Below are 27678 nucleotides of genomic sequence, written 5' to 3' on the forward strand. Positions count from 1 at the left end.
TTGGCCACGGGGGAGGCCACCCTGCCGCTGAATGACTCCTACGGCAGTACAGGGAGCCTTCTGCAGCCTTGCTGCCATGGGAGTGAGTGAGTGGGGCTGTGACAGCACAGTGCAGAGGGCACCCTGCACCGCCTTCAGGTGATGACACCCAATCCCTGCAGGTGAAAAGTGCATGGAAGGCAGGTTCTGGAATTTTTTTTTTTTTTGCATGAGCCTAAGATTTGTCACCTGTATATTCTTTTTCCTGTTTGACCCCAGATCAAATGTACAAAACAGTTCCTTTCTGTGTTAAGGATAAATGGATTGGCAGAAGTTATGTGGTCACTCATCTGAGCACCATGAACTGAAGATAATGGGAGGAAGGGAGGTAATTTTTTTTTTTATATTCAGCATTAAAGGGCATCACTAACCCCTCCAAAAGCAAGAATTGTATCCCCTGCACTATTCTACAGGAGAAATGTTTTTTCTCTTTAAGAACAGATGGTCTCTAGTCAACTGAATACCAAATATAATCAATTCATGTCATGAAGACGTACAGAAGAGAAAGAGGTGCCGTCTCCTTCTCCAGCTCCAATTCAGGATGTCACATCTTTTGTGGCTTGCAGAGGCTCTATGACCATCTACCACTGTCAAAACTGCAGATGACTAAGCAATATGATATGCATTTCCTCTTCTTCAGGACTTATTTTGTATCTTCCATGTGAACTAGTAGTCTATAGCTCTCCTGTGACTTGTTTTGGATTCTGTTGTGCCAGCCAGCCTTATTCTTAATTTGTATAACTTGAAGAAAGCTTTGGTGTAGAACCACATCCTGTTCTGGGGATGCATACTAAAGTAGATGCCAAAAAGAAATAAGAATATATCGTGTGCCATAAGACTATGCATTTAATTGATTTCTGCCGTAATAAGGACCCAAATTAATTAAATACAAAATACAGCAGCAGCCACTCAGCTCACCATGGTGCAGGCAGCAATTTGCCTACAGTTTTCCCATTCAATTAAATAGGAAACAGTTGATAGTTGTCTAGTGGTAATGTGAATAACTGTTGGAAAGGAGGGATTATAGAATTCTAGTCATCTTAATGCTAGTGCATGAGCATTAATGGAGACTTTTCTTGCATTGCAAATGACTAACATAGAGAAAACTGACATTCGCCTCAGCTTCTAAAATCTTAACTAAGATTCTGATAACTGTGTTATAGATAAAGTAATGGTTCATTTAGTAAACATATCATACATGGCTTACAGGACAGCCCTTTTTTGTTTTCAAAAGCCTTTCAGATGGATGGCAACATTAAGCTAAAACATGTCTAATCGGTATCTGCACACTGGGTTTAAAGACACATTTTGAAAGAGAACATAATACTCCTTAGTGCAAAAGTACTGCATTAAATCTATTATATATGGTTCAACATTATTTCCTTTTAAGCAAATTAACTGTCTTTACGGCTTTACCTTGTACAGTGTATGCTCTGCTTGTTGAGTGAACAAATGCAAAGTAAACTGAAAACTGGCATTCGTGAGAGTGAAGTTAAGTGTGCACAAGCTATCCTGGCCTAGTAGGAGTATGGTTCAAGAGGAGAGCGAATACCCCGGCACTGTAAGCCAATTTTTCTCAAGACCTGCCTGTTCTCCAACCAGATCTCATGCCATTTTTACCCTGCATTCTAGAAGGTAAGAGTGGGTCTTTGTGGATCCTCTTAAGTACTGTGTGTACTAATTATCTCAGAGCAATTGATCATGTGTTGTGGGATTTTTTAAATAACTAACCTTAAGACATGCACTAAATTAGTTCATGTCACCATTGTATCTGACAAAGGTAGATTTTGGTTTAAAATGTCTTTACTGATGTGAACAGATAATCCTAAAAACTTCACTTTTTTTAAAATAATAATTTAGATCCTTTCAGCAACTGATCTCTATAATTTGCCCCAGCTAACAGTGTGGTTCACTTATGTGTAATATTGCTATCAGTGAAACAAAATATCGTTTAACAGAAAGAAGAGTATTGCTATGCCATTGGTGGGGGAGGGGAGAGGAAAGCCAAGGACCAACTTGATACTGTAGGTAGATCAAAGGATTATCACATAGTCCAGTCCTTAAGTTTTATTAGAAATTGATCCCTTAACTGGCCACTGCAGGCTTTTTCCAAATCAAGTTTACTCTTTAAGTTTGGATGGTAACAGATGGCAGTCTTTAAAGGTTATTGAAGTTATAAAGCATTCCATCTTACATAATTACAAATCAATACTGAGTCTCTAATTCCCAGATAACATGTTCTTTTCTCTCTGACCCTGGTGTGCTTGTATGTTCCTAAGGCTAGCTCTAATTGCACTTAATGGCATAAAGGCACAAAGCAGCAGTTAGGGAGGATGTTGATCTGCAGCTAAAGGTAGATACCAAATATAGGGTCGCACATAACACTCTGGCATGGAGAGCAGATGGGAACAAAGATGACTTAAATGGAACAGAAATTCCCATTGGAGTAGGTGGGAAATCAACAGCTCTCTGCCATTTCCCTAGTCCACTTTTGGCAGCCCAGATAAGTCTTCTTCCTCAGGTAACTTTGAAGGACATGGGCAGAGGAAGGGCTGTTAATGCAGGGAAAATCTTAGCCCCTTCACCAAAGCCTATTCCCCTCCTAGCTGATAGAAATATTGACTTATCAGTTCTCTTTCCTGCTCTCCTGAACTATCCTGCAGTGCAGATTGTAGTTGGAACTCCTATTAGTCACAAGTTCCATTCCATATCTGAAGCATTACTAAATACTTTTTTTTAATTTTAGGTCCAATATAGTAAAGGCATGTATGGCTTTTTTAATTTGTAAAAGTCCTGGGAATTACTTTCCAACAGTAGTGATGTTGTGACTGTTCTCAACTGCTCCTCCAAAAGACCACCGAATTTCATACTTTTCTGATAGTCAAAAATCTAATAGCCATTCCCCCTCTAAGTTTTCATTGGTGAAATATTTTGCAAGAGCAAAGAGGGTTTTGATCTGCTATTCCTGTGCCAACTGTACCACTTAAATCAAGCATAAAAAAAATCATTTCATGAATAGTGGCTGTAGAATGTCTCTTTTAAACTTTGATTCCCACAGTCAAGAGTTAAATGTTTGTTTGCAGCATCAGTGATTTCTGTGCCAAAAAATATTGTTCCAGACATTCAAGTACATTCACTCGAGTTAAAGCTTTTCCAGAAATACTTTGTTTTTTTGCATGCTCATTCATTTCAGAGATGCTGCTCTTTTGGCAATGAATAATTTTCTAAACGTCATTGCCATATCAAGCATCAAAGTAAATTTCATTCAATACTACTCTCAATATAGCCAAGAGGACAAGATGACTTTCTTTGTTCATCCACACTAGAATGGACGATAAAATGGAGCTATTATGGACAGCTTATGCCTCGCAATAATGAGCCTAAACTTCCTGAGACTGCAGCCACCTCTTAAGTCAAAAGTACTTATGGCAGCACCATCGATCAAGCCAGAACTATTACAACTCCAAAAAGATACAGTGAGATTGGTTGTTTTGTTTTATTTAGGCTATGTCTGCATTACCACAAGATGGATGCTGTTGCAATTGATGCACCGGGGGTAGATTTAGTGGGTCTGGTGAAGATCCACTAAATCGACGGCAGAGTGCTCTCCAATACTCCACAGGGAATGAGAGGCATAAGGTAAGGAGATGCTTTCCCAGCAACCCAGCACGGTGTGGACACTGCAGCATAGGTTGACTTACTGCATCGACTCCAGCTATGTTGTTCACGTAGCAGGAGTAGCGTAACTAAGGGTATGTCTTCACTACCCACCAGATCAGTGGGCAGCAATTGATCCAGTGGGGATCGATTTATTGCGTCTACTCTAGACACGATAAATCAACCCCCTGAGTGCACTCCCGTTGACTCCAGTACGCCAGCGCCGTGAGAAGCGCAGGCAGAGTTGACGGGGGAGCGGCAGCAGTTGACTCACTGTGGTGAAGACACCACGGTAAGTCAATCTAAGTACGTCGACTTCAGCTATGTTGTTAACTAGCTGAAGTTGCGTAACTTAGATCAATCCCGCCCCCTAGTGTAGAACAGGGCTCCGGTAGACTTACCATGGTAGTGTAGTTAGACTGAAAAGTCTTAGTTAAAGTAAGAATTACCCCCGTGTTGTGGCCCTAAGACACAGATTGACACTTAACCCTAGTCATGAGTGTAAGGCCACACCATGTCTCCAACAGGCTGCTTTTGGTAGAAAAAGGAAAGGATCATGGGAATAGATATTGCTGCTCCGTTTTCTTTAGCCCATGAGAAAAGGGAGAGAAGATGCCCTAGCTCTTGCAAGAAGATCCTGCAGAGCATGGGGATGAGTGAGCTTGAGGGGAGAGGCATTGGAGGGGGAGGTCATTAGTCTGGTACTCACACTTTTAAAAGATTTCTTAGCTCTTTAGGACTGCCTCAGAAATCTCAGTGTTGCCCATAGCATCGCTGCCATGGGATGCCACCAGTACAATTCCCACAAGCACCGCAACTGTGGAAGCGACATCAAATAAACAGAATCAAATAGAGGAAGAGCAGCGAGCTGCGTCCTGTCCTGTCCTGTCAAGGCTGACCATAAGGCAGATGTTTAATGAATTCTTAACCCCACAGTAGTCTTCATAAGTAGTGTGTGTTTTTTGTTTTTTTTGTTGTTTTTGTTTTCTTAAATCAGTTTGAGGTTTTCTCCCTTTTCTAGAAACAATTGCTTTTACTGCATGGCTGGCACCGCTCCCCTAGTGCTGGACCTCTTTATGTCACTGGTGCAAATTCAGATATTTTTGGAGGGGTGGGGGGTAAATTCCCGTCCCTACCCTTCCCTTGGGCGGGACCCTGTTCTAATTCCTGTTCGTCCCCCGCCACCTCCTACAGGGACCCTGGATCTCCCTTTGCCTGGGAGTCTCCCCAGTGCTCTGCTGTACAGGTACAGATTCCCCACGCGCCAGGTCATGATACCATTTGGCCTGGTCTCCTCTCTGTCTGAATGGAGGGGTGGCCAGGCCAAATTTGAGTGGTTTTGCAACCCTGTGCACCAGGTCACAATGCCATTCACTGAAAATTGTCCTTGCCACCCCTTTGTCTGGGTACAGAGGGGTACCTGGGTCAAATTTCAGTAGAATTGTGACCATGCAGCCAAAGCAGCACTCACACTAGCAAAAACTGACTAGGGCTTTGTCTACATGGAGAGTTGCACTGGTTAAACATATGGATTTAAATAAGGATTGAGTGCATCCTCCTGGGTGAAAACTCTTTTGGTTTGAGAGGCTTTTTTTTTAATTTTGCTTAAGTTGATAAGGAACTGTTTTAAGCTAAACCAAAGTAAGTCAAACTTAAACTGAACTAAGGATGCAAGTCTATGTGTAGACAAGACCTAAACTTAAACGCCTGGTCCCTCAGCTCTTATGAGCTTGTGAAGGGCTGCTTCTTGTGCTCAGGATCCTCTGAAGAAAAAGACATGGGAGGAGTTGTGAATATCTCAATTAAGATGACTGACCACAGTGCAGCAGCTTCAGTTGGAAAAGCAAATAAATGGCTGGGCAGATTCATAGTGTCACAGGGAAGAATACAGAATTATAATAAAAGCAAAAAAACCTATTTAAAGAACTCTAAGGTTGTAAAATTAAATGGACAATAGTAAAAACTTCTGAAGTTAACAGGTTTCAGAGTAACAGCCGTGTTAGTCTGTATTCGCAAAAAGAAAAGGAGTACTTGTGGCACCTTAGAGACTAACCAATTTATTTGAGCATAAGCTGTAGCTCACGAAAGCTTATGCTCAAATAAATTGGTTAGTCTCTAAGGTGCCACAAGTACTCCTTTTCTTTTTGAAGTTAACAGGTAGCCATAACTATGTCCCCTTGTGCACAGGCATTACAATTCAGTGTATTAATTGTGGTCACATACAGTTTCTCAAACAAGGCAATTAAGGGCCTGTAAACCCTCATACTAGCAAGAAAGGACTACTAATGTGAGTGAAGTTTGCATATCAGGCTCACACAATTCAGTTTTTTCTAGAAAGGGCCAGAATGTGGCCCGTCCTTCATGCCGGTGCAAGGCAGTAAGGTGGCTTAAGGCTCCCCCTTACTCCCTCACACCAGTGTGCTGTACTGGGTCTTCCAGGGTGCAGAGGTAGCACATTCTGCAGAGCTACTACATGCCCCACTTGTGCAGTTGGGCCAGAACGGGAGGGAATGGCGGAAGTGGGTGAAACCTTGGCTCCAGCCCCGCAATATTACCAATGGCATAGTTACGCAGGTCAGTTGGGGAACATACACTATGCCAAGATCTCTTGCCATGTACTCCCTAGCAAGAGCAGCAGGGAGACTGGGAGGGTTATTTCTGGAAGGGAAGCACCACAATGCTGAGCTAGCTCATAACATCATGATCTACCCTAAGCAGCACATCCTACAGTCGTTGCTCAAGCAAAACTCCTGTCTAATTTAACTAGAATTTTATGAGAGTGTAAGAATTCAGGACTGGAGCCAAAGGTTGAGGGATGAAGGAAGACCTGACTAATGGCACGAAGAGAAAAGTATATTTTATTCTGACCCATTTTTCTAAAAATATACATAAAGGGAAACTACAAAATCTGGCACTCTTGTGACCACTCCACAACAAAAGGCATGGCCTTAGTACTAGCTATTTCAATATAATCTTGCAGCATTTCCTAAATTCACTTTCTAATAATTCTAAGCCACTTTATAACAAAACATACAATTAATGCAAAATAAATACTAGCATTATCTTTCTTTTGTAAAAAAGAAGTCTTCCTATTTAAATGTATTTCACAATCTTGTTGTTTTCCTATTTCTTTAGCTTCATAAGTTTTAAAAACCTCCTAAAATAAAGAGAAATAGCACCCCACACAACCATGCTCTCATGAATTTACAGTGTCCTTTATATGATATACTGGAGGTATATCTTTGGTAGCATTCAGTGGCCATTCTCTCCATGAATGCTGTCTTGTCTTTTTGGGTTTATTATGTCTTTGTAGTCTTCTGTTTGTTTAGTATTTCTTGGTGTTGTGATTTGGGGCTTCTGACTCCTTTGTTTGTTCTCAAGTATCCATGTGCATCTGTTTTGATTTATTTAATTTTCATATGGTACAAAATATTCTTTGTAAATAATTATTACAAAAAAGAAAATATATGAAACCATCTGACTTGTGCTGAGTTTTATTTTTTTCGAAACAGCAAATTTTCACAGCACAGTCAGCTATGGGCCTTATTTAGAGTTGGGAAGGATTTATATTTAATTGAAGAATTTAAAATATGAAATTTTTTGTTCTCTAATAAAGGTTCATAAAAAAAATCACATGGCACAGAACCTAAATATTTCCTTTTATAAAACATGGTGTAACAAGATGTTAGAAAAAATCATTTCCTAATAATTAATAATCTGATTAACCACAAATTAAAAATAGACATTATGGCCCAGATACCAAAATGTGTTTAGGCACCTAAATCCCATTGAAATCAATAGGTGTTAAGTGCCTAAATACCTTAGAGGATCAGGACCCAAGTGTCTGATCATGTCCCACTGAAGTCAATGTTAGTTTTACCATTGATTTCAATAGGCACTTTACCATTCACCTCTTATTGAACTTGAGCCTATAACGTCATCAGTCCAAGTAGGTGTTTGTGTCTGGTATCTACCAAATATTCATACCTGACCTGCTTATCTGTTAAAGAGGTATGTTTTGTTTTGTTCTCAAAAATATCCTTCCTGAAATAAAATGAAAAGGTCACTGTATCAGGCAATATCCTGTTTTTGCAGCTACCACCTTTAGGACCCTATTTCTGAGTATATTAACTACAGCAAAGTTCAAAGGTGAATCAGGTAGGCAAAAATCCAAACATCCTTACATGAGAATCTGCTCAGAGTTCTCTTCAGTAATTGTTCCTCTGTGGTGGTAACCTCATTCTATTTTTCAGTAATTGCTGAATATGATCTCTATATGACAATCATCCATGATGTCTGTGCTATTTCCATAACACAGGATTATCTTGTCACAAATTATGTAGCTAAAATCTTACAGGATAGGATCCGTGTCCTCCAAGTCCTCACTATCCAAACATCTTTCAAATGAAATGCCAGTGTAATGTTTGCTGTTTACTTGCATTGTAGTAGCACCTACAAGTCCCAGCCATAGACCCCACTGTGCTAGACAATATAAGCCTTTTGGGGAAGGGATCATCTTTTTGTTATGTGCTTTTACCATCTAAGTATAGGACAACACTCACCAGCTGAATACAGATAGATGGGGAGCAGAAGAAAAATGAGACTATGCTGATCAGCACAAGGCATTGGTCACAGCACACCAATTGCCCAACCATTCTCAAGTCCCCAGCCTAGCTTCCTGTTCTGTTAATTCCCTGCCTATCCAATTCCAGAAACCTGCATTCTGGTTTATATAAACAGACATTATATTGCCCAAATTTTGAGTAAGCAGAAACCTACTCAAGGTTTTGTGGGTTTTTTTTTTTTAAATCATGGCTCATAAATGACTTTTTTTTCTCTCAATTTCCAATGATACTTTATCAGTACATGTCTCCTCTTTGCTTTATTGTATTCTGGGTTTATTATTACATTTATAAGACACTAGATAGTTGTAGCAAGTATAAGCACAATTTTACAGTGAGCCTAAACTATTGAAACTGAGTACTGTTCAACTAAATTTAGATAATAAAATATCAATGTTTATTTTTACTCTTGTCTGTTATACAATTAGTGTCTTTTAGGGTTGCAAGTTTCTTCTCGAATCTTTACTGGGAGATTAAGGGGATGCACCCAAAGCAATTTTTTGGTTGGATGTGGGTGCATGGCAGGTCCCTGCTGCAGGTGACTCTGAGGCTCCACCTACCTTATAGTTGGGGCCCTACCAAATTCACAGCCATGAAAAACATGTCACAGGCTGTGAAATCTGGTATCCCCCCATCAAACAGTGCTTTTATCCTATACTATACAGATTTCACTGGGTACTAGCACTTCTCAAATTGGGGGTCCTGACCCATAAGGGAGTTGTTGGGGGTGGGGGGCTCAAAGGTTATTTTAGGGGGATCATGGTATTGCCATCCTTGCTTCTGTGCTGACTTCAGAGCTGGGTGGCTGGTGAGCAGTGACTGTTGGCTGGGCATCCAGCTCTGAAGGCAGCAGCGCAGAAGTAAGGGTAGCAGTACCACAAACAATAACTTTGCAACCCCTCCCCCCCCACACACAACTCCTTGTTGGGTCAGGACCCCTACAATTACCACACCATGAAATTTCAGATTTAAATAGCTGAAATCATGAAATGTAAGATTGATTATTTTTTAATCCTATGATTGTGAAATTGACCAAAATGGACCATGAATTTGGTAGGACCCTAATTATAATGCTTAATCATGGCAGCTCATGACTGTCTGGCATGGTTGGGACATGGATGTCCCTATCACTTTTGTTATGTGGATGGAACAACAAGATTACATAACTTTGTTAAAGAATCAGATTACAAACCAGGTCTAGACTGTAATCCGTGGAGGCCCCTTGGGGATGCTTGAGTAGCCTTCCTTAACCTGTTATAAATCAAAGTATGAGCTGTACCTTCTGCTGTACATTGACTCAAAGTACACCTTTACTTGTCTCCCTGCTTTCAGATATCGCCACCCTCCACTGCTCCAAGAGTGCAGCATTGTTTTCTCTTCCCCACTCAGACCCATTCAGAATGCTGCTGCAAAGATCTTTTTTCCTAACCAGTAGCTTTGACCGTGTCTCCCCTCTCTTTGCATCCCTCCATTGGCTCCCTTTTCTCAATCCCATCAAAAATAAGGTACTTGTCTTCATCTACAAGGCCCTTTGTGGCCCATTCCCTACCTAACTGCCATCTCTCATTTACTAGGGAAATGTCTGTTTCCCACCTCCAATCAGCCCACAATGCTAGCCTCCAATGCCCCCTTGTGCTTCTGGTCATACTGCCCCTCATGCTTGGGAGAAGCTCCTCATAAACATTCACAAAACTAACTCATTATGCTCCTTTAAATCCCTCTTAAAAAAATCTTTTTCACTAAAGACTACAAAAAACTAGACAACGGTTAGGCTCAGACCACTGCCTATCATGCTGACCAGCATTGCCGGTTTCCTTGTACTCTCCCATCTGTCTGTCTATTTGTTGTCTCGTTTCTTACTTAGATTGTAAGCTCGTTAGGGAAGGGACCATCTTTTTGTTCTGTGTTTGTACAGCTCCCAATCCATCACTAGGGCTCCTAAGGACTATGGTAATACAAATAATTAATAATAATAAATCCAGAAACTACAGAAGGCCCACATTGCATGCGAGCTGAGATCAGAAGGACCACGTGGGTTAACTGTGAAGCCATATAGCAGGTCTCCATAGTGTTCCATTCCACTGGAGTGTGGACGAGTGAGGCACGATAGTGGAGGTTGGAGCACAATGAATGGGTCTGCAGATCTCACAATTTTACTGACCCACAAATACACATAGTAGAGGAGCAGGAGCATACAGCTGTGATTCTTGCCCAGTCCCTCTATTATGTACTGATTTGGCAAAACCAGAGCCAGATTTTCAGTTAGACCTGTGCAACTGCACAGATGCATTTGCGTGCTCTTCATTATTTGGGCAAATAGGCAAAGTACACTTTTGGATCATGTATTTGTGCATACACATTCCCAGTTAAATGCCTAACGTGAGTGTGCATGGGCAAGACCAGCCATTTGTTTGCCTGATTTGTTGGGCAAAAGTGTGTGCATGCAAAAGTGTGCATACATTGTGTGTTTCTAACTTTGAAAACGAAAATGTGTTTCTAACTTCGAAAATATGTGCCCTAATTTCTGTTTACATGTAAGATTGTGCTCTTTACCTTCCGATTCTATTCTTAGAAAATATTCAGGTCCATGATTTTGTCAGTATTGATATGCTCCAGTTAAATATGGATAATACCTATTTCAAAGGAGCATTATGAGGATTAATTTGTTGTACTCTTAATGTTTTCTTGTGACATCAGGTTGCTTCAGCAATTATTCAGCACCTTTAAACTTCTCTATGTAAACAGTTCTTGTGGCATCAAAATGGGTTAGATTAGAAGCAACTCATGTTATGGACAATTAATTCTCTCTTGAGAACAGTGCTCATTGTAGTTATTTAGGGCCACTGACTTCAATGAGAAGTGAGGACTTTCAGCATCTCAGAAGAAGCCCAGCACCTTACAGGAAACTTTGCAGGATCAGTTTTATAAAGTTATCCAAAGTACATGTTTTCTAATCACTTCACCTCCCAAGAAAATGAAGTTAAGTCTCTGGTGGAATGATATGCCTTTACAATATATATAAAATCACTGTTAATATTTAAAATTTATTTTAAGATATCTATATATCAACATTTCACAAATCCAGCTTAAAAATAACCAACAAAAAAACCTCACATTGGCCATTCAATTGTTTGTTGGGGGTGGTGTTTTTTTCATTTATTCCTTCTAAAGATTTATTTTTAAAAAAATATTTAAGTTAAATCCAACATTTTAATGCATATTTTCTGTTTTGAAAATGTTTCACCATAAATGTCACTGCTTTTAGAAACTGGATTTCTTATCAGGAATATGCTCCCTTAAGAGTCTTGTAATTCCTTTGATCTTTGACTATTGCAATATAATTGTTTACCTGATCACACAATACATCCTTGTATATTTGTACCCTTGCTTTCTGTCCATGGGAGTCAACAATATTTGTATTCATATTTCAGATTCTAAAGGGAGTAGTTTTAAGAAAAATTGGCTCAGCAATGTGATCTCTCCATGGCTATATTTAAAAGGGGGGGGGGGGAACTGAAGCAAGCTTATTTAATCCATTCAGTTAGAAGGGTGCTAGCCAAGTACACTATTATGGTGATTACAGACCTCTGATATAAAACAATAGCTATCACATTTTAAAAAAACCCTTAAACTATTTATTGTAATGAGTTTTCAATAAGCTAATAATATAGTATTGTGTGTATATATAATAAAACAATTTAAGTCTATCATTTGTATTTTTCCTCCTTTATAAATTAATGCCCTTCACAACTACAGGATATGACATGGAAAATGGTTGTGGTTTTTCACCTCTATTTCACGAAACTAGAAGCAAGTGAGATGACAGCTGCAAAAGTTGCTCTCCTGTTTTCTATTTAGGAACAACCCAGCATGCGGAAAATAACCTACCAGTTACCATTATACTTGCAAAGTTAGTACCACTTAGGGGAATCTATCCCAGGTTGCATTCAACCATCGCCCCAGGAGAGAGTGGGTGGCTGGTGGTGGCAACTGGGCACTGGGTGCATTTGGTAGGAAGGGTGTGTGTAGGCAGAGTGGAGGTGTGGGTGGGTGGCAAGGGATGTTTGGTGGTGTGTGTGTCTCAGAGCCAAATGTGTCCTCTCTTACCTTAGATGCAAGTAATGCACCAGCTTGGTTACCACAGTAACCATCTTGCTGGAGTCCAATGTCTCAGCCTGTGGCACGGGAATCCCAGAACCAAGAGAAGGTCAAAGCTGCCAATGGACTCCTCCTCCTCCTCCTCCTCCCCAGGCGGCTCGCTCCTGGCTGCTGCCTTCCTCCTTTGTCTCCCTCAGGACCAGGCACTACGGGGGCGGCGGCGGCGGCTTTGCCTCTGGCGCTTTCACCCGCCCTGCAGGCTTAGCGCCGCCGAGCCCGTGCCTGCCGCTCATCCCTGCCGCGCGGACAGGACCCGGAGGGCGGAGGAGGAGCGGGGCTCGCAGAGCTGCGGGCACCAGGCGGGCGGGTGGCAGGAGCTGCGGCCAGGCCCCCTCCCCCGCAGAGCTGCACCTCGACCTACAGCACCGCCTCTCCGCCCCGGGGGCAGCCATTGGACCCCAATGAGCACCCGAGTCTCCCGCCATTTCCTCCGCAGACACCCTGTGGGGTGGCGCTGGGCTTTGGCTGACTCAGTCAGCTCAGATCCCGTTAGGGATCGAAACGCTTTGATTGCGCATTCATTTAAAATGTGTCGAACACAATATTAATGCACGGCACCTTACACGAGCAAAGCTTACGCTGGCATGACTGAAATCCCCACAAGTCCATTTCGGATTGTTTTTGGAGACACCCTCCATCCCTTTTCTCCTCTCCTCTGAGTGTCTTTCTGTTTTCATGCCTCAAATTAAAAGCCAGGCACCTGTACCAGGAAAAAGGGGAAGATAAGATTTGCAGAGTCAGGCAATAAGCCTAGGAGAGACTGGAGTGATTTCTAACCAAACATCCCAGTTTAAGCCCCTGAAAGCTGGGTGTATTTGTTGCCTACTTCACTTCATATTTTGCACCATAGGGTGCCTCATGGGATAGGTGTTTATCTATAACAGCTTTTGCAGTAGCTAAAACTATACATTAGGTCAAGATTTTCATTCTCCACCTGTTGTGGCATGCTCACAACTTGCAGTAGAAATGTAAGGTATCTTTCCCAGACCTGAAGAAGAGCTCTATGTAAGTGCCAAAGCTTGTCTCTCTCTCTAACAGAAGTTGGTCCAATAAAAGATATTACCGCACCTACCCTATCCCTCCCTCCCCTCTCTCTATAGATATAGATATTACAGGCATAATATCTAGGTTAAAATATCTGAAATTATATATAAGCGGGGAATATCAAGTAGAAGTAGGAAAGTATTGTTACTACTGTATATGGAATTAGTGAAACTGTTCCTGGAATACTGTGTCCAGTTTCAGTGCCCACACTTTTAAAAGGATTTGGAAAAACTGAAAAGGGTTCCGCAAAGAGCTTCACGAATGATTCAAGTACTGGAAAACCTGTCCTACAGTGAGAGACTAAAGAAGTTCAATCTATTCAGTTCAACAAAGAGAAGGTTAAGAGGTGACTTGATCATGATCTGTAGGTACCTTTGGAAGGAGATTTGTGATAGTAGCAATCTCTCTTTAATTTAGTGGATAAAGGCATAACAAGAACCAAAGGCAGCAGAAGCTGGACAAACTCAACTAGAAATAAAGTGTGTTTTGTTTTGTTTTTTTGTGTTTTTTTTACAATGAGGCTATTTAACCATTGGAATAATTGGCATAAATATGTGGTGGATTTTCTATCACTTAGTCTTTCAGTCAAGACTTGGGCATCTTTATAAAATACATACTCCAGCTCAATCAGACATCATGAGCTTGATGCAAGAATTACATGGTGAATTTCTATGCCCTAAAGTATTGTAATGGTCGCTTCTGGTCATAAAATCTATGAACATCAATTTAAAGCACTCAAAAGTTAGGAAATGTCAGATTTATAGTAGTTCATGGATCTTAATTCTAACTCCTTATGCATCCTGTGTACTGAATGAGGCAGGCCAAATAGAAAAAATAGTATGTAATGTAATTAAAGAGTGCATCATAGTCTATACACACAAAGAAAATTTAAGGTTGCATGGGCATCCATCTGGCATTTTCTAACTTTAGATTGCTTGACTTTACAAAAGAAATAGTATTTTTCATTCACCTAATACAAGTACTGTAGTGCAGTCTCTTTATCATGAAAGTTGAACTTACAAAAGTAGAATTATATACCAAAAAAAAACCGCATGTTTTATTTTTGAAATGTAAAATGTTAGAGCCTACAAGTCCACTCAATCCTACTTCTTGTCCACTCACACAAACAAGTTTGTTTACATTTGCAGGAGATAATACTACCTGCTTCTTGTTTACAACATCTCCTGAAAGTGAGAATAGGCGTTTGCATGGCACTGTTTTAGCCAGCATCGCAAGATATTTACATGCCAGATGCACTAAAGATTCACAAGTCCCTTCGTGTTTCAACCACCATCCCAGGGGACATGCTTCTATGCTGATGACGGGTTCTGCTTGATAACAATCCAAAGCAGTGTGGATCAGCGCATGTTCATGTTCATCATCTAAGTCAGATGTCACGAGCTGAAGGCTGATTTTCTTTTTTGGTGGTTTGGGTTGTGTAGTTTCCGCATCAGACTGTTGCTCTTTTAAGATTTCAGAAAGCATGTTCCATACCTTGCTCTCAAATTTTGGAAGACACTTCAGATTCTTAAACCTTGGATCAAGTGCTGTCGCTATCTTTAGAAATCTCACATTGGGACTTTCTTTCAGTTTTGTCAAATCTGCAGTGAAAGTGTTCTTAAAAAGAACATGTGCTGAGTCATCATATGAGACTGCTATAACATGAAATATATGGCAGAATGCGGGTAAAACACAGAGCAGGAGAAATACAATTCGTCCCCAAGAAGTTCAGTCACAAATTTAAGTAACTCATTATTTTTTTAGCAAGCATCATCAGCATGGAAGCATGTCCTCTGGAATGGTGGCCAAAGCAAAAAGGGGCATACAAATGTTTAGCATATCTGCAGAGGTGAATGTAAGCCAGTACACAGCCAACTGTATTGGCAGGGAGTAGCTTCCCCAGGCCAGCAATTTTAAATTGGGCTACCAGCAACAGCTGGAGCCCCGGGCCCTTTAAATCACCGCCAGGCTCTGGCTGTGATTTTAAGGGCACGGGGCTCCTGGACATCACTACCGCAGCCAGAGCCATGGGCCCTGCCCCTTCTGTCCAAGGGTCCCCCCACTTGCTCAGGATCCTGGCCCTGCGTACTGGTAAGCCCCTTATGTTACTTTCACCCCGCCTATGCAGCACATAAACACCTTGCAATGCCTCCTACAAAAGTGCCATGTGAATGCCTGTTTTCACTTTCAGTTGACATTGTAAATAAGAAGCTAGCAGCATTATCTCCTGAAAATGTAAACAAACTTATTTGTCTTAGTGATTGGCTGAACAAGAAGTAGGACTGAGTGGACTTGTAGGCTCTAAAGTTTTACATTGTTTTGTTTTTGAGTGCAGTTATATTACAAAAAATCTACATTTGTAAGTTGCACTTTCACAATAAATTTCAGAGTAACAGCTGTGTTAGTCTGTATTTGCAAAAAGAAAAGGAGTACTTGTGGCACCTTAGAGACTAACCAATTTATTTGAGCATGAGCTTTCGTGAGCTACAGCTCACTTGATGAAGTGAGCTGTAGCTCACGAAAGCTCATGCTCAAATAAATTGGTTAGTCTCTAAGGTGCCACAAGTACTCCTTTTCTTTTCACGATAAAGAGATTGCATTAGAGTACTTGTATGAGGTGAACTGAGATACTATTTTCTTTCATTTTTACAGTGCAAGTATTTGCAATAAATAAAAATAAAGTAAGCACTGTACACTTTGTATTCTGTGTTGGAATTAAAATCAATATATTTGAAAATGTAGAAAAAGATTCAAAAATATATCCTACATTTCAATTGGCATTCTATTGTTTAGCAGTGTGATTAATAGCAATTAATTTTTTTTAGTTAATCCTATGAGTTAACTGATTAATTGACAGCCCTATATATTATGTGTAACTGTAACAACCAGCCAAGTAGAGGGGTCACTTCCAACTCCTCTGATAATTAGAACATAAAGTAGGGTGACCAGATAGGAAGTATGAAAAATCGGGACAGAGTGTGGGGAGTAATAGGCAACTATATAAGAAAAATCCCCAAATATCAGGACTGTCCCTATAAAATTGGAACATCTGGTCACCCTAACATACAGAGATAGATATGTAGCAAAGGTTCACAAACATTTTCTAGTGTTGATCACTCTTTAACAAAAGAGAGTTTTTTTTCTCATGCACACGTCCCCTTCTGATTCATGATTCCATAGCTTACGTCCTTCCATACTACATGGACCACCTCTTCTCCCATCCATAATAGCTTATTATTTCTGTGTGAACTACAGTAATTGCTAATGTACACAAGTAATATTAGGGAAGAATTTTATGCTTTTTTTTTTAATTCTTGTAATGAAATTCAGTTTCTAGAAACAAAGAGCCAGAACCATAACATCATCCAAGTCTTTATCAGCAAGAAGGCCACGAACCATTATTTGAAAACACTTAAATGTGTAATCTCATGCAGGTAAACTTTTAATATTATTTGGAACAGTGTAGCTAAAAGCAGGTACAGTTGTCATTTCTTTTTTAGAAGTGGTTTAGATTCTGTACACTGTGTTGTAGTTTTGCTGGGGTAACCCATTGGAACTATCCAAAAAACCACGGGAATTTCAGCTTATAGTTTGTGGTCTGTTATATGCAGCAATAACCATCTCTTGCTGCCCACATATCTTTGGCAATACTAAAATACTTGTATAAATAACATCAGAATTGGGCTTTGTTTCTGGATCAGTAGATTAATAATACATATAACTAAAATTGTAGCTTTTTATTATAACTTATTTGCAATGGTTTGTATGCATCCGATGAAGTGAACTGTAGCTCACAAAAGCTTATGCTCAAATAAATTGGTTAGTCTCTAAGGTGCCAAAAGTACTCCTTTTCTTTTTGCACATACAGACTAACACGGCTGTTACTCTGAAACCAATGGTTTGTAGTGTTTCTATGTGATGGTCCTCCTATCTTCCGACATTCAGCCTTCTTGTTTTAACTGATAAGGTCTTTCTAACTCTGCCCGTACCTCCTGTATTTCTCGGCTCTTGTCTCTAACTGGTCCCACCTATGTGCCCCTCATTCTGCCTACTCTGCTGATATTGATGCTCTTTGCTGTCTTCATCCATTTACATTTCTTCTCCTGCTTTTGTTCTCTCTCTTCAGACTAGCACTGCCTGCTTCTTTTCTTGTGCTTAATGAGCTCACTCTGCTCCTTCAAATTCTCCCTCAAAACTCACTATTTTTGCTAGCATCCAACAACTAATCTCCATGGGATTACTATTTGTAGCTACTTTTGCCCATAATAAAAGTATAACACAAAAACGTTAATATTTTAAAAAATAGAACAAGAATTATCCATAACCTAACAAATCACATGATCATAACAAAAAGTTGCTGTGCACAAAATACAGGGGTATATAGGAGTGGCCATACTGGATTAGACAGCTGGTACAGCTGGTTGAAACTTGAAATTTCCATTCCCCAGGAAATTCTGGCATTTAACTGTCCTTTCTAACTAAAATTAGAACAAAAAGTTGAAATTTCAAAATTTCCTGTAAAACAAATATCCCCCTTCTCCTCACAAAAAAATTGTTTTGGAAATATCTAAGCAACCTTACTGAAATGTTTCATTTTGGAAAGGTCAAAGCATTTTATATTATAACGTAATAGTCAAAATTAAACATGTTGACCTTATAAAAACTAAGCACGTCTATAATTTTTCATCAGATTTTGACAAAATTGATCCATTCCCACTAAACATTGATATAATTGAATTTGCATTTTCTGGTAGAAAACTTTTATGTTGGGGAAATTTTCAACCAGCTCTTACAACTGGTCCATTTATCCCAGTATCTTCACTATGTCAATGGCAAGTACCAATCGTTTCTGAAGAAGGTACATGGAAGCCCATAGTGGATAATTATGGCATGATGTGCCCACAAGGGAGATTTGTTTGTAATCCTGTTATTTAGTAGTTTATTCCCTAAAACCATGAGTTTACATCCTTTAAAAAAGAAGCTTTTGACTTTTATCTATTGACTTATCTAATGTAACTGTAGTAGTTTTTGTAATTTCTACATTTTTGGAGTGTTGCTTATGATTCTCCTTGTGTGGTCCATAAATGAGCATAACAGAAGAGACAGAGATGATATAGTTGTTGAAGAGGAAGTTCAATATAACAGACAGATAATCTGAGGTTAATATAAACAAATGTGGGTAAACAATTCAGAAAAAGTTCTAAAGGCGAACCAGGAGAAGCACCCTCAATTACTACCCAGTAAGACTTTCTCAGTCACAGCTGTGGCTGCACATGGTCAGAAAGGGATTCTGAAGAGCTCCATTCACAGGAGGAGTAGAACCTTCAAAGGTATTGATCCATTGAACAAGAGGTTCATAGTATCATTGCTAACTTTAAAAGAGATCATGTAGTTAGAACTTTTTGAAAATCTAGGGGGAGTATACGTGATATCACAAGTATTGAACATATCACCTGCTCTCACATAAAAAAATCCAGTTCCTCTAGAAAACTGACATCCATTATTTAATACAATCTATGGACATAGCACTAAAGAATAGGTAGAAGCAGATTCCAATAGCAAAACTGAGTTGCTTTTTGTAACTTGAAGCAATTTGCATGATTTGTAAGAGGCTTATGTTCTGTAGCAACAGTTGTTGTCATTATGAGCTTGTATGGTTTATGTGGGATTTAGTCTTGGTACTTTTTGCATTCTGAAGAGTTTTTAATAGGGATAACAGGCTTCAAAATAGAAGCAAACCATAAACTAATAAGTGTACACAACGTTCTGTTTTTACTGCAGCTTCAAAAAGTGTCAATTTTTAATGCAATAGAAAAATGATTCAAATCCAGTTTGTATCATGGCATTTTTATGGATAACAGGATATAGGCAAATAGGTTATCTCTTAGTAAAAGTAGACAGCAGTTAAATGGCAATTTGTAGTGTCTCTTTACAAATTGGCCTTGTAAAACACACAATACTTTAGATTACTGAGGAAAGCTAATTATAAAGGACATATTTCAAATGTTAAAATGGAATAATTGTTTTGAAAAGACAATGGTGTTTTTTAATAAATCTGGCTTTCTAAGGATCTCACATAGCGTATTTATGGATGTAATTCCATGAAAAGCATGTGGACCACAGTATTTTCTAAACTATTTCTGTATAAATGATTCTTTTTTCACATTTGTCAATCTGTTTCTTTATTGGTAGTCAGTTGTCACTTTCATTTGCTAAATTCACGAGATGCAAGCAGAATCCATATGAAAAGAGCAATCTAACACTTACATGTAAAATGAAACTTCAGGGGGGAAAAAGGCATTTTGCAAAGGACAAAGGTGCAGCCTCAAGGTAACAGCAAGACATTAGTTCTCAGTGCTGGAAATTAACATCATGTTTTACATAATGATACTCTTTACTGATCATTAAAATAACATAGTTACCTGGGCAACTGGAATATTCTACTAATGTTAACTAGGGATATATAATTCTAAAAATATATATACAACAATGTGAGGTGTTCGCCACCACCACACCTGCCCTTTTAGAGCAGGAATTTTTCAATGAAAAATGCCTTTTTGACTAAGTGGAAATTTTTGTGAGAAAAATTCAATTTTCATCAGTCTTTAGAGTTTCCATTTAAAAAAACCCAAAAAAAACCCAAGAATTTTTCACTTCTTGACAACTGAAAACTGAGAAATTGTTAACTTGAAAAACTTCAAAGAAAATGAAAATGTCTTGCTTTTGTCAAATATTTTCACAGATAATAAAATACAGTTCCTGATCAAGACAAATATTGATATGCTTAAAAGCTCCTGGGCAACGTAGCCTACCAAAATATTTAACTAATTGGATTTATAGCCATGTCTAGTGTTCATCACTTGAGGATCTGAACATCTCACAAACACTAATGAATTAAACCTTGCCACAACCCAATGAAGTAGGAAAATAGTATTACTATTCCTATTTTACAGACGGAGAAACTGAAGCCCAGAGAGTTTTAGTGCCTTGTCCGATGTTGCAAAGGAAGTCTGGGACATCTAGGGATAGAATTCTGGTCTGCTAAGGGACAAGTGAAGTTTGAATAAATAGAAAAACAATACTAACAAGTATTTAATAGGCAGTAGCATATTTCAGTAAGCATATATCTATGAATTTAAAGACAGGACCTTTGAGGTAGGAAATGTATTGCTGCACATTGTATTGGAATGTGTAGAAAATTAGGAAAATTATCTTTATTTTTCATTAGCTTCAGATGCACCTCAGTTCACCTGGGAGCTGCAACCCAGAGATCCAGTCCAAGGGTTGTACCATGGGGTTCCACCCAAGCCTGTCACCTGAAGGGTGCACTAAAAGAAGTCTAAAGCATAGCTCATCCTGTGACTGTGAGAGGCTGTGTATGTCAATATCTTAACACATAGTTACAGGGCTCCATCCGTGTACACTCAAAACCTCTCATTAACTTCACTTTAAATTTTGGTTGTGCATGGGATGTAGGATCAATTTAGTATTTTCCTCTTTTTACTTCTGTTTATATGTAATGGGAAAATCCATAGAAAACATGAGATAAGCAAAGAAATATTTACAAGGGGTGAGGTTTCTTGATTGGGTGAGTCAATGCATTCTCGTCTTTCATTTTCACTTTGGGGGAGAGAGCTAACTGAAAATCTAACAAAAAGCCATCTCCAGCTACATCTATCTACCACTATGACCCTGGCCTCCCTCCCCAGTCAGGTTTCTTGTCAGCACATGGAATGGAAATGGCATGCTAATTGCATTATTTCTTGCCCATAATGTCAGTTCTCATTACTAAATTGTTTTGTGGCATTCAGTGGCCAAGATGTAGCTTACTGAGAAAGAACTGAGCTAGCTGAGATCCTTGCTTTCAGACTTCAACCTTCCTGGGAAAGAGTGATGATGGGAAATTTCTCTGCTACTTGCTTGCTCATCTGTAGAGTCACTGAAGACAGCCTCTTAAATATCTGAATGAAGCCACTGAGGCATTCTGGCTTCCAATGTTACTGGGCTCTATCTTTCACTCTTTCTGACAATAATAGTACCATTGCCCAACATCTCAGTGCCTAGCAAAGATTGGCAAATGGATGAAAGGCAAATGGGTGAAGTTAAGCTGAAGTAAAACACAAGTGATATTATGTTGGTGGAAAAGGTAAGATCGTTTGAAGATCTAGTCACCACTATAGCATCTTCCATGACTGAGGGAAACTGCCCTCAGACAGTCAAGTTGGTTCACAGCCTAGGATTTCTTCTGAACTTCTCCTTCTTGGGCCCTCAAAGAGCTTAAACACCTTTTTCATCTGCCCTTTCCAAACAGATGCATCACATGCTGTTAGATGCCACCTTTCCTTCTCTCACCATTACTGCTATATTTAAAAAAACTCCAAATCCCTCAGAAACACACACAAGATAGTGTTATGTTAACAGTTTAGAAGATGGCTTAATTTTAAATAGTCATAAACAATAAGTCAGGTCATACCTGATTTTTTTTTTGTTCCTTTTGAATTCACATACATAAATAATTTGACCACCAGCGGATTACCCTGGTGGGCCGTGTGCCGAAGATTGCCAACCCCGGGACTAAGTTCTCCCTTTACCTTCAATAGGAGGTAGCTACAATTTTTGCACAGTCAACCTGTGGAACTCCTTGCCAGAGGATGTTGTGAAGGCCAAGACTATAACAGGGTTCAAAAAAGAAGTAAATAAGTTCATGGAGGATAGGTTCATGAAACTGGGAATGGGCGACAGGATGGATCACTTGATGATTACCTGTTCTGTTCATTCCCTCTGGGGCACCTGGCATTGGCCACTGTTGGAAGACAGGTTACTGAGCTAGGTGGACCCTTGGTCTGACCCAGTATGGCCGTTCTTATGTTCATTTACTGCCATATGATCTACCAAGCAAATGTGTTTCATATTTATTATTTTAGCCCCTATTTAAAAGTGTTTCTGAGCCCACATTTCTTAGGGATCTTGAAAGTGGATGAAATCGATATACTAGAGAGATTTGATATAGATCTTCCAATTTGGATGTAATTTTGACACACACATAACTATAGACCTTGATATGAAATGGGGAAGACATTATTTTGTCTGTTTCCTCACATACATGTTTTATTTAAATGACATATTGTTGCTTCTAAAAGACTGACAGTGGAATAACTGACAGAAGAAAAGAGAGATAAACTAACCTTGTGTACTGTCCTCCTGTTGGAGTTAATGGGAGCTTTGCCATTGACCTCAATGCATATGCGTACATTAGCAGCGGGGAGGTGTGATTCCCAGCATGGATAGACAGACTTGTGCCAGCTCTGCTCCAGCTAGCATGCTAAAAATAGCGTTGTGGCACTGGTGGTGGCTCAGGCTAACCACCTGAGTCCAAGCCTGCCTGACCTCCAGGGTCCAAATTCAGGTGGCTAGCCCTGCCAGTGCCATACTGTTTACACTGCTATTTTTAATGAACTAGCTCGAGCTGAGTTAGCCCAAGTCTGTCTCCCTGCCCTGGGAATCGCACCTCCCAGCTGCAGCATAGACAAAGCCAATGGGAGCAGAACCAGACCTTTTGTCTCCAAGTCTTTTTGAAAAAGGATGGCAAATTAGTTAATTTAAGGATATATTTCCCTGATCCATACGGAAAACTAAGGGTTAGATTGTTGTGACTAGCCTTTGGGTAGGTGCGTGGCAATGAGGGACACTCCTCCTCTTGCATGCCCCTCAAAAGGTCCAATCCCTCCCTTGGCTCCCCTGGGACAGTGTGACTCTGCACCACTCAGAGCTGTGCCTTTAAAGGCACAATCTAGCACTGAAAGGTTTAAAGCCAGTAACCAATGTATTAATTGCATCATCAAATTTTACAGTCATTGCTAAGACTCTTATCCTCTATGACATCTAATGAGAGAGTGCACACTGTCTGGGGCGGTGATTACCTGACAAAATGGAGAGATTAAAGCATTAGTCATTACCTGAGCAGATGGGTCATTGCATAGGGCCTTAAGCCAAGAAATAAACATATCAATTAAGTCACATTTTGGAAGGTATAAAGTATCGAGATAAAGCCTTAAGGATCTATAAAGTGTAATAAGGATCTAATTTTATGGTGTAACTATATGCACATTGGATTAAGGTATATAATATGCATAATGTATCACCATCTTTTCTCCATTTAACAAAGTTTGCTTGGTCAACATTGTTATTTCTAGATCAGATTCTGAGGGCCATATGGTCTTCTGCAGGAATTGCCTGCTTAGGAGACTGCAAACTCCCTGAGTGCCTTATCCACTCATTGCTGATTATCTGGTACAATTCATACTGTTTTACAGATACACTGGTACAGTATCTGATTGATTGTTTCATGCATGCATTATGCATTATAGGAAGACAGATTGATGTTACTGCAGATAAATTGGCACTGACCAGCTTTTTTAAAATCTGGACTCTTTGCTGCAGTCCAAAATATAGAGCTGCAGTGATATTTGATGATCTAGCATATGACAGAGATGTTCAGGTTGACTGTTGAATAACTAGTCCCTTACCACTATGAGTTTAAACACCATCTAGATATTTTCTCAAGTACATTCCAAATCAAATTCTTTATCTCATTGTTTATATTCTGTGGCATGTTATTTTACTGATTGGTTGGTTGGTCCCAGAGAACCAAGACCAGAATTAACTGCTTGCCTTTAGTTTTTGAAGTGTAATATAGTTTAGAATTACAGTAGAACATCAGAGTTACTAACACCTGAATTACAAACTGACTGGTCAACCACACACCTCATTTGGAACTGGAAGTATGCAATCAGGCACCAGCAGAGACCCCCCTCCTTCCCCCCACATTACTGTGTTAAATGTAAACTATTTAAAATAATAATGGGAATTTTTTTAAAAAAAAATATTTGACAAAGTAAGGAAACTTTCTGTGCTTTTCATTTAAATAAAGATGGTTAAAAGCAGCATTTTTCTTCTGCATAGTAAAGTTTCAAAGCTATATAAAGTCACTGTTCAGTTGTAAACTTTTGAAAGAATAACCATAATGTTTTGTTCAGAGTTTCGAACATTTCAGAGTTATAAACAATCTCCATTCAAAGACAGTGTTTCTATCCTGGTAAAATAACTGTCCAAATATAACGTTTCCTTTACTTTCTTCTTCATAGACGGGCCACTATAGCACATGAAGAAGAAGTGAACCCAGCCATTGGAAGGGAGGGTCCCTGAATTGGGGAAAGGCGTGATCCCACTCAGTGGGTAGCTGGACTGTGTGGAAGGAGATGGAATTCCCTTAGAAATCTTTAAGGTCAGTTCTACTCTTAAAAATGATTCTGTGAACATGACATTGTGAGGCTCCATGTTTAATCCCATTGATTTCCATGCCAAATGTACTCAGTTTACAACTTCAAACTTCCTTTCCTGCAACCTCAGTTCGGGATCTCAGCATGATGATGGACTCACCCTTCTTCACCACCAATAATGAAAGTTCTTCCAGCCAGATTGTGCCCTCGGAGATACTGTTAGAACATTTTTCCTTATTACTCCGGTAGCTCTGCTGTCAGTGCTGCCGGGGTGACTGTGGAAGTGGGAACAGATGTAGCGGAGATTGGCAGAATGTCATCATTTAACGTTGCCACCTCACACACATGAATTATTAGCATTTTATATGAATTGCAATCTATTAAATACGGCAGCTTAAGGGTTATTACTAAGTAACGTATACACATATGCTTTAAATGGTTTAATAATTTTTGGTGATGAAAAATCATGTATACGTAAGCAGCAAGATGAAATAGCTTTTCACACTGCTCACTCTTTGAAATACTGCAGACTGCAATGGTTTTCAATAGCAGAGCTACAGTGTTTAATCCTTTATGGATTTTCTGATCTGATCCTTTCCTTAGCACTGGCCTGGCTGAACACACTTGAGGGAAATCCTGTGGCTGGGCCACTTTTCACTTTAAACCAGCACTGTTTCTTGCTGCTGATGTGAGATGATGTTTTAAATAGAAAACAAAATTTGCACAACCTATTGAAAGCTGCAGCTGGGTGGCACTCTTACAGTGAAAGCCTGCCAGTTTAAAAATAGAAACTTGTTCCACCCATGGATTAATTTGTATCCTAATCCACTAATACACTGTGCCACATAGCTCCACTGCCCACACACAGACTGTGTAAAGACAAGGTTAAAGCCAGTGCAGATAGATTATTTTATATTAATTTGTATTTCTTCCCTGTCTAAGTATTAATACAGCTTTAAACTGGAACAAATAATGCAAAAACCTTCCATAAATACAACATCGGTCATAGTTACTTGGATTCTAATATTTATATAGATGTGGCATTCTAAAAATGTTCTGGGGTTCAATCCAAATCTCACGGAAGTCTATTCAGACTGGATCAGGCCCCTAATAGGCATTCATTTGCTGTCATCCTATATTGGTTTTGTTTGTTAGAGCGTATAATGCTATAAACTTTGAGATATGATTTGCCTCTAAATATACTTGTGTGTCATTCATAAAAGCTAAATACATCTTATTTGGGAATTTCCCCCTTACCGTATGCACACTCAAACTTCAAGACAAGGTTTAGTACTCTAAAGCTGTGGTTCTCAAACTTGTTTGATCGTGCCCCCCCACCCCTTGGTGTCTGTAGTTTACACCCCGCCCCCACCATACAAGTACAGATATGATAAAAAAAATCAACATGCAGCTCTCACTAAATATTAAAAACAGTAAGGCATTGATTCAAACAGAGCCAATGATCCACTGTAATAAGAGCAAAAGCAAAACTGTGATTGTGGTTGATCCTTACAATTAAATATGCACACCATGTCGTAGCAAACGGATTAGCGTGCAGATGGCAATGACTTTGTATAATGCTATGCAAGCCTAACCAAAATCTGTAAAAATGCACAGCGCCATCTGAGGACCTGATACGTCTGGAGGAATCAGTTATGCTAGTTATTCAGTGCTGTGGGTAAAATGTGTGCAGTACGTTTCTTTTTTCCCCTTAAGCGTCTCATGCCCCCCCAGAATACATTCCAGGCCCCCCAAGAGGGCCTCCCCCAGTTTGAGAACCTCTGCTTAAAGCAAATGTGAGCATTTACAATGGTCTAGTCTTGCTGCCCTTTCTTAGGCAAAACTCAGGCCAAAATCACTGCTGCTATATCTCTACTCAAGTCACCGAAGTTGCATGTAAGATGAATTTGGCTCACTGGGAGTCGTGCTTAGCATGAATTGTAGGATCAAGCCTATTATATGTAAATAGATGAAGATTCATGTCAAGGCAGTATTGTGGTTTTTAAAATAATTACAATCTACAGCCTGGATCATAGGGATTGGTCATGCACCTGGCACAACTCAGGAAGTGAGAAAGGGATGGGTGCAAAAGTGGCTGTAAGCTACCCTTGCCTTTCCCCATTCTAGCACCACTAAACATTTAGTGGATCAGCAGTGCAAGTTAGAACACCCTTAGGGCTGCTCAATCATACATTCCACTCTCTATGCTTGCCTTCCCCATGCACTGCTCTGGAAGCCAGGGATCAGCTGGAGGTTGTTGCTCACTGGTTATGTCCCTTGTAATCTTATATACGTCCTGCAAGAGGACTGCAATATGTGGTGGTATAGAGCTGGCTAAACTGGCCCTATGCTATTCAGGAATTCCCTGTGTGAGGGAGACCCAGGAAGCCAGTGAAGATGGTTTTGAAATTTCTTTGTACCACTGAAATGGCACAAAGAAGCCTTAATGGAGAGCCAGACTCCAGCCCAAGATATACTTAGTAAAATAAATTTTATTTAATAATTTACAAAAAAACCTGGAAGCTTGAAACGGATGTCTCTTTGCTTACCAATTTTTTTCCTCTCTTCCTTGCATGCACATTGCTTTGCTGTAGGGTTGTACACGAGTGCTGTGCTGCTGGCATTGATCTCTTTCTCACTTTTTGGTTGGTTTGTATTTAGGAAAAGGGGAGCATATTTGAATGTTTGCTTAGGGGAAAATACCCTCACAAACAGCTAAAAGTAATTGCATGGAATTTGTAAACAGATGTAAGAAATAAATGGTACAGTAGGCTAAATATTAGACTAATAATCTTGACAGTGTATCTTACTTTTTAAGTAATTTAAATTAGATCATAGAAATAATATAGACTCAGATTCAAACACCTATTTTTTGCTCT

At 39.6% G+C, this 27678-nt stretch overlaps 1 protein-coding gene across 1 annotated transcript in view; it reads right to left on the reverse strand.

Annotated features, from left to right (window-relative positions):
* The window catches only part of ARHGAP18 (Rho GTPase activating protein 18), a 121521-nt gene extending 108811 nt beyond the window's left edge, over window positions 1-12710 (reverse strand). The window contains exon 1 of the mRNA XM_073337273.2: window positions 12426-12710. Coding sequence (XP_073193374.2) covers window positions 12426-12469 — 44 coding nt within the window. The 5' untranslated portion in view covers window positions 12470-12710. The remainder of the gene's footprint in view (window positions 1-12425) is intronic.
* Between the last annotated feature and the right edge of the window lie 14968 nt (window positions 12711-27678).

Source organism: Lepidochelys kempii, chromosome 3 (assembly GCF_965140285.1).
Source record: "Lepidochelys kempii isolate rLepKem1 chromosome 3, rLepKem1.hap1, whole genome shotgun sequence".
NCBI lineage: Eukaryota > Metazoa > Chordata > Testudines > Cheloniidae > Lepidochelys > Lepidochelys kempii.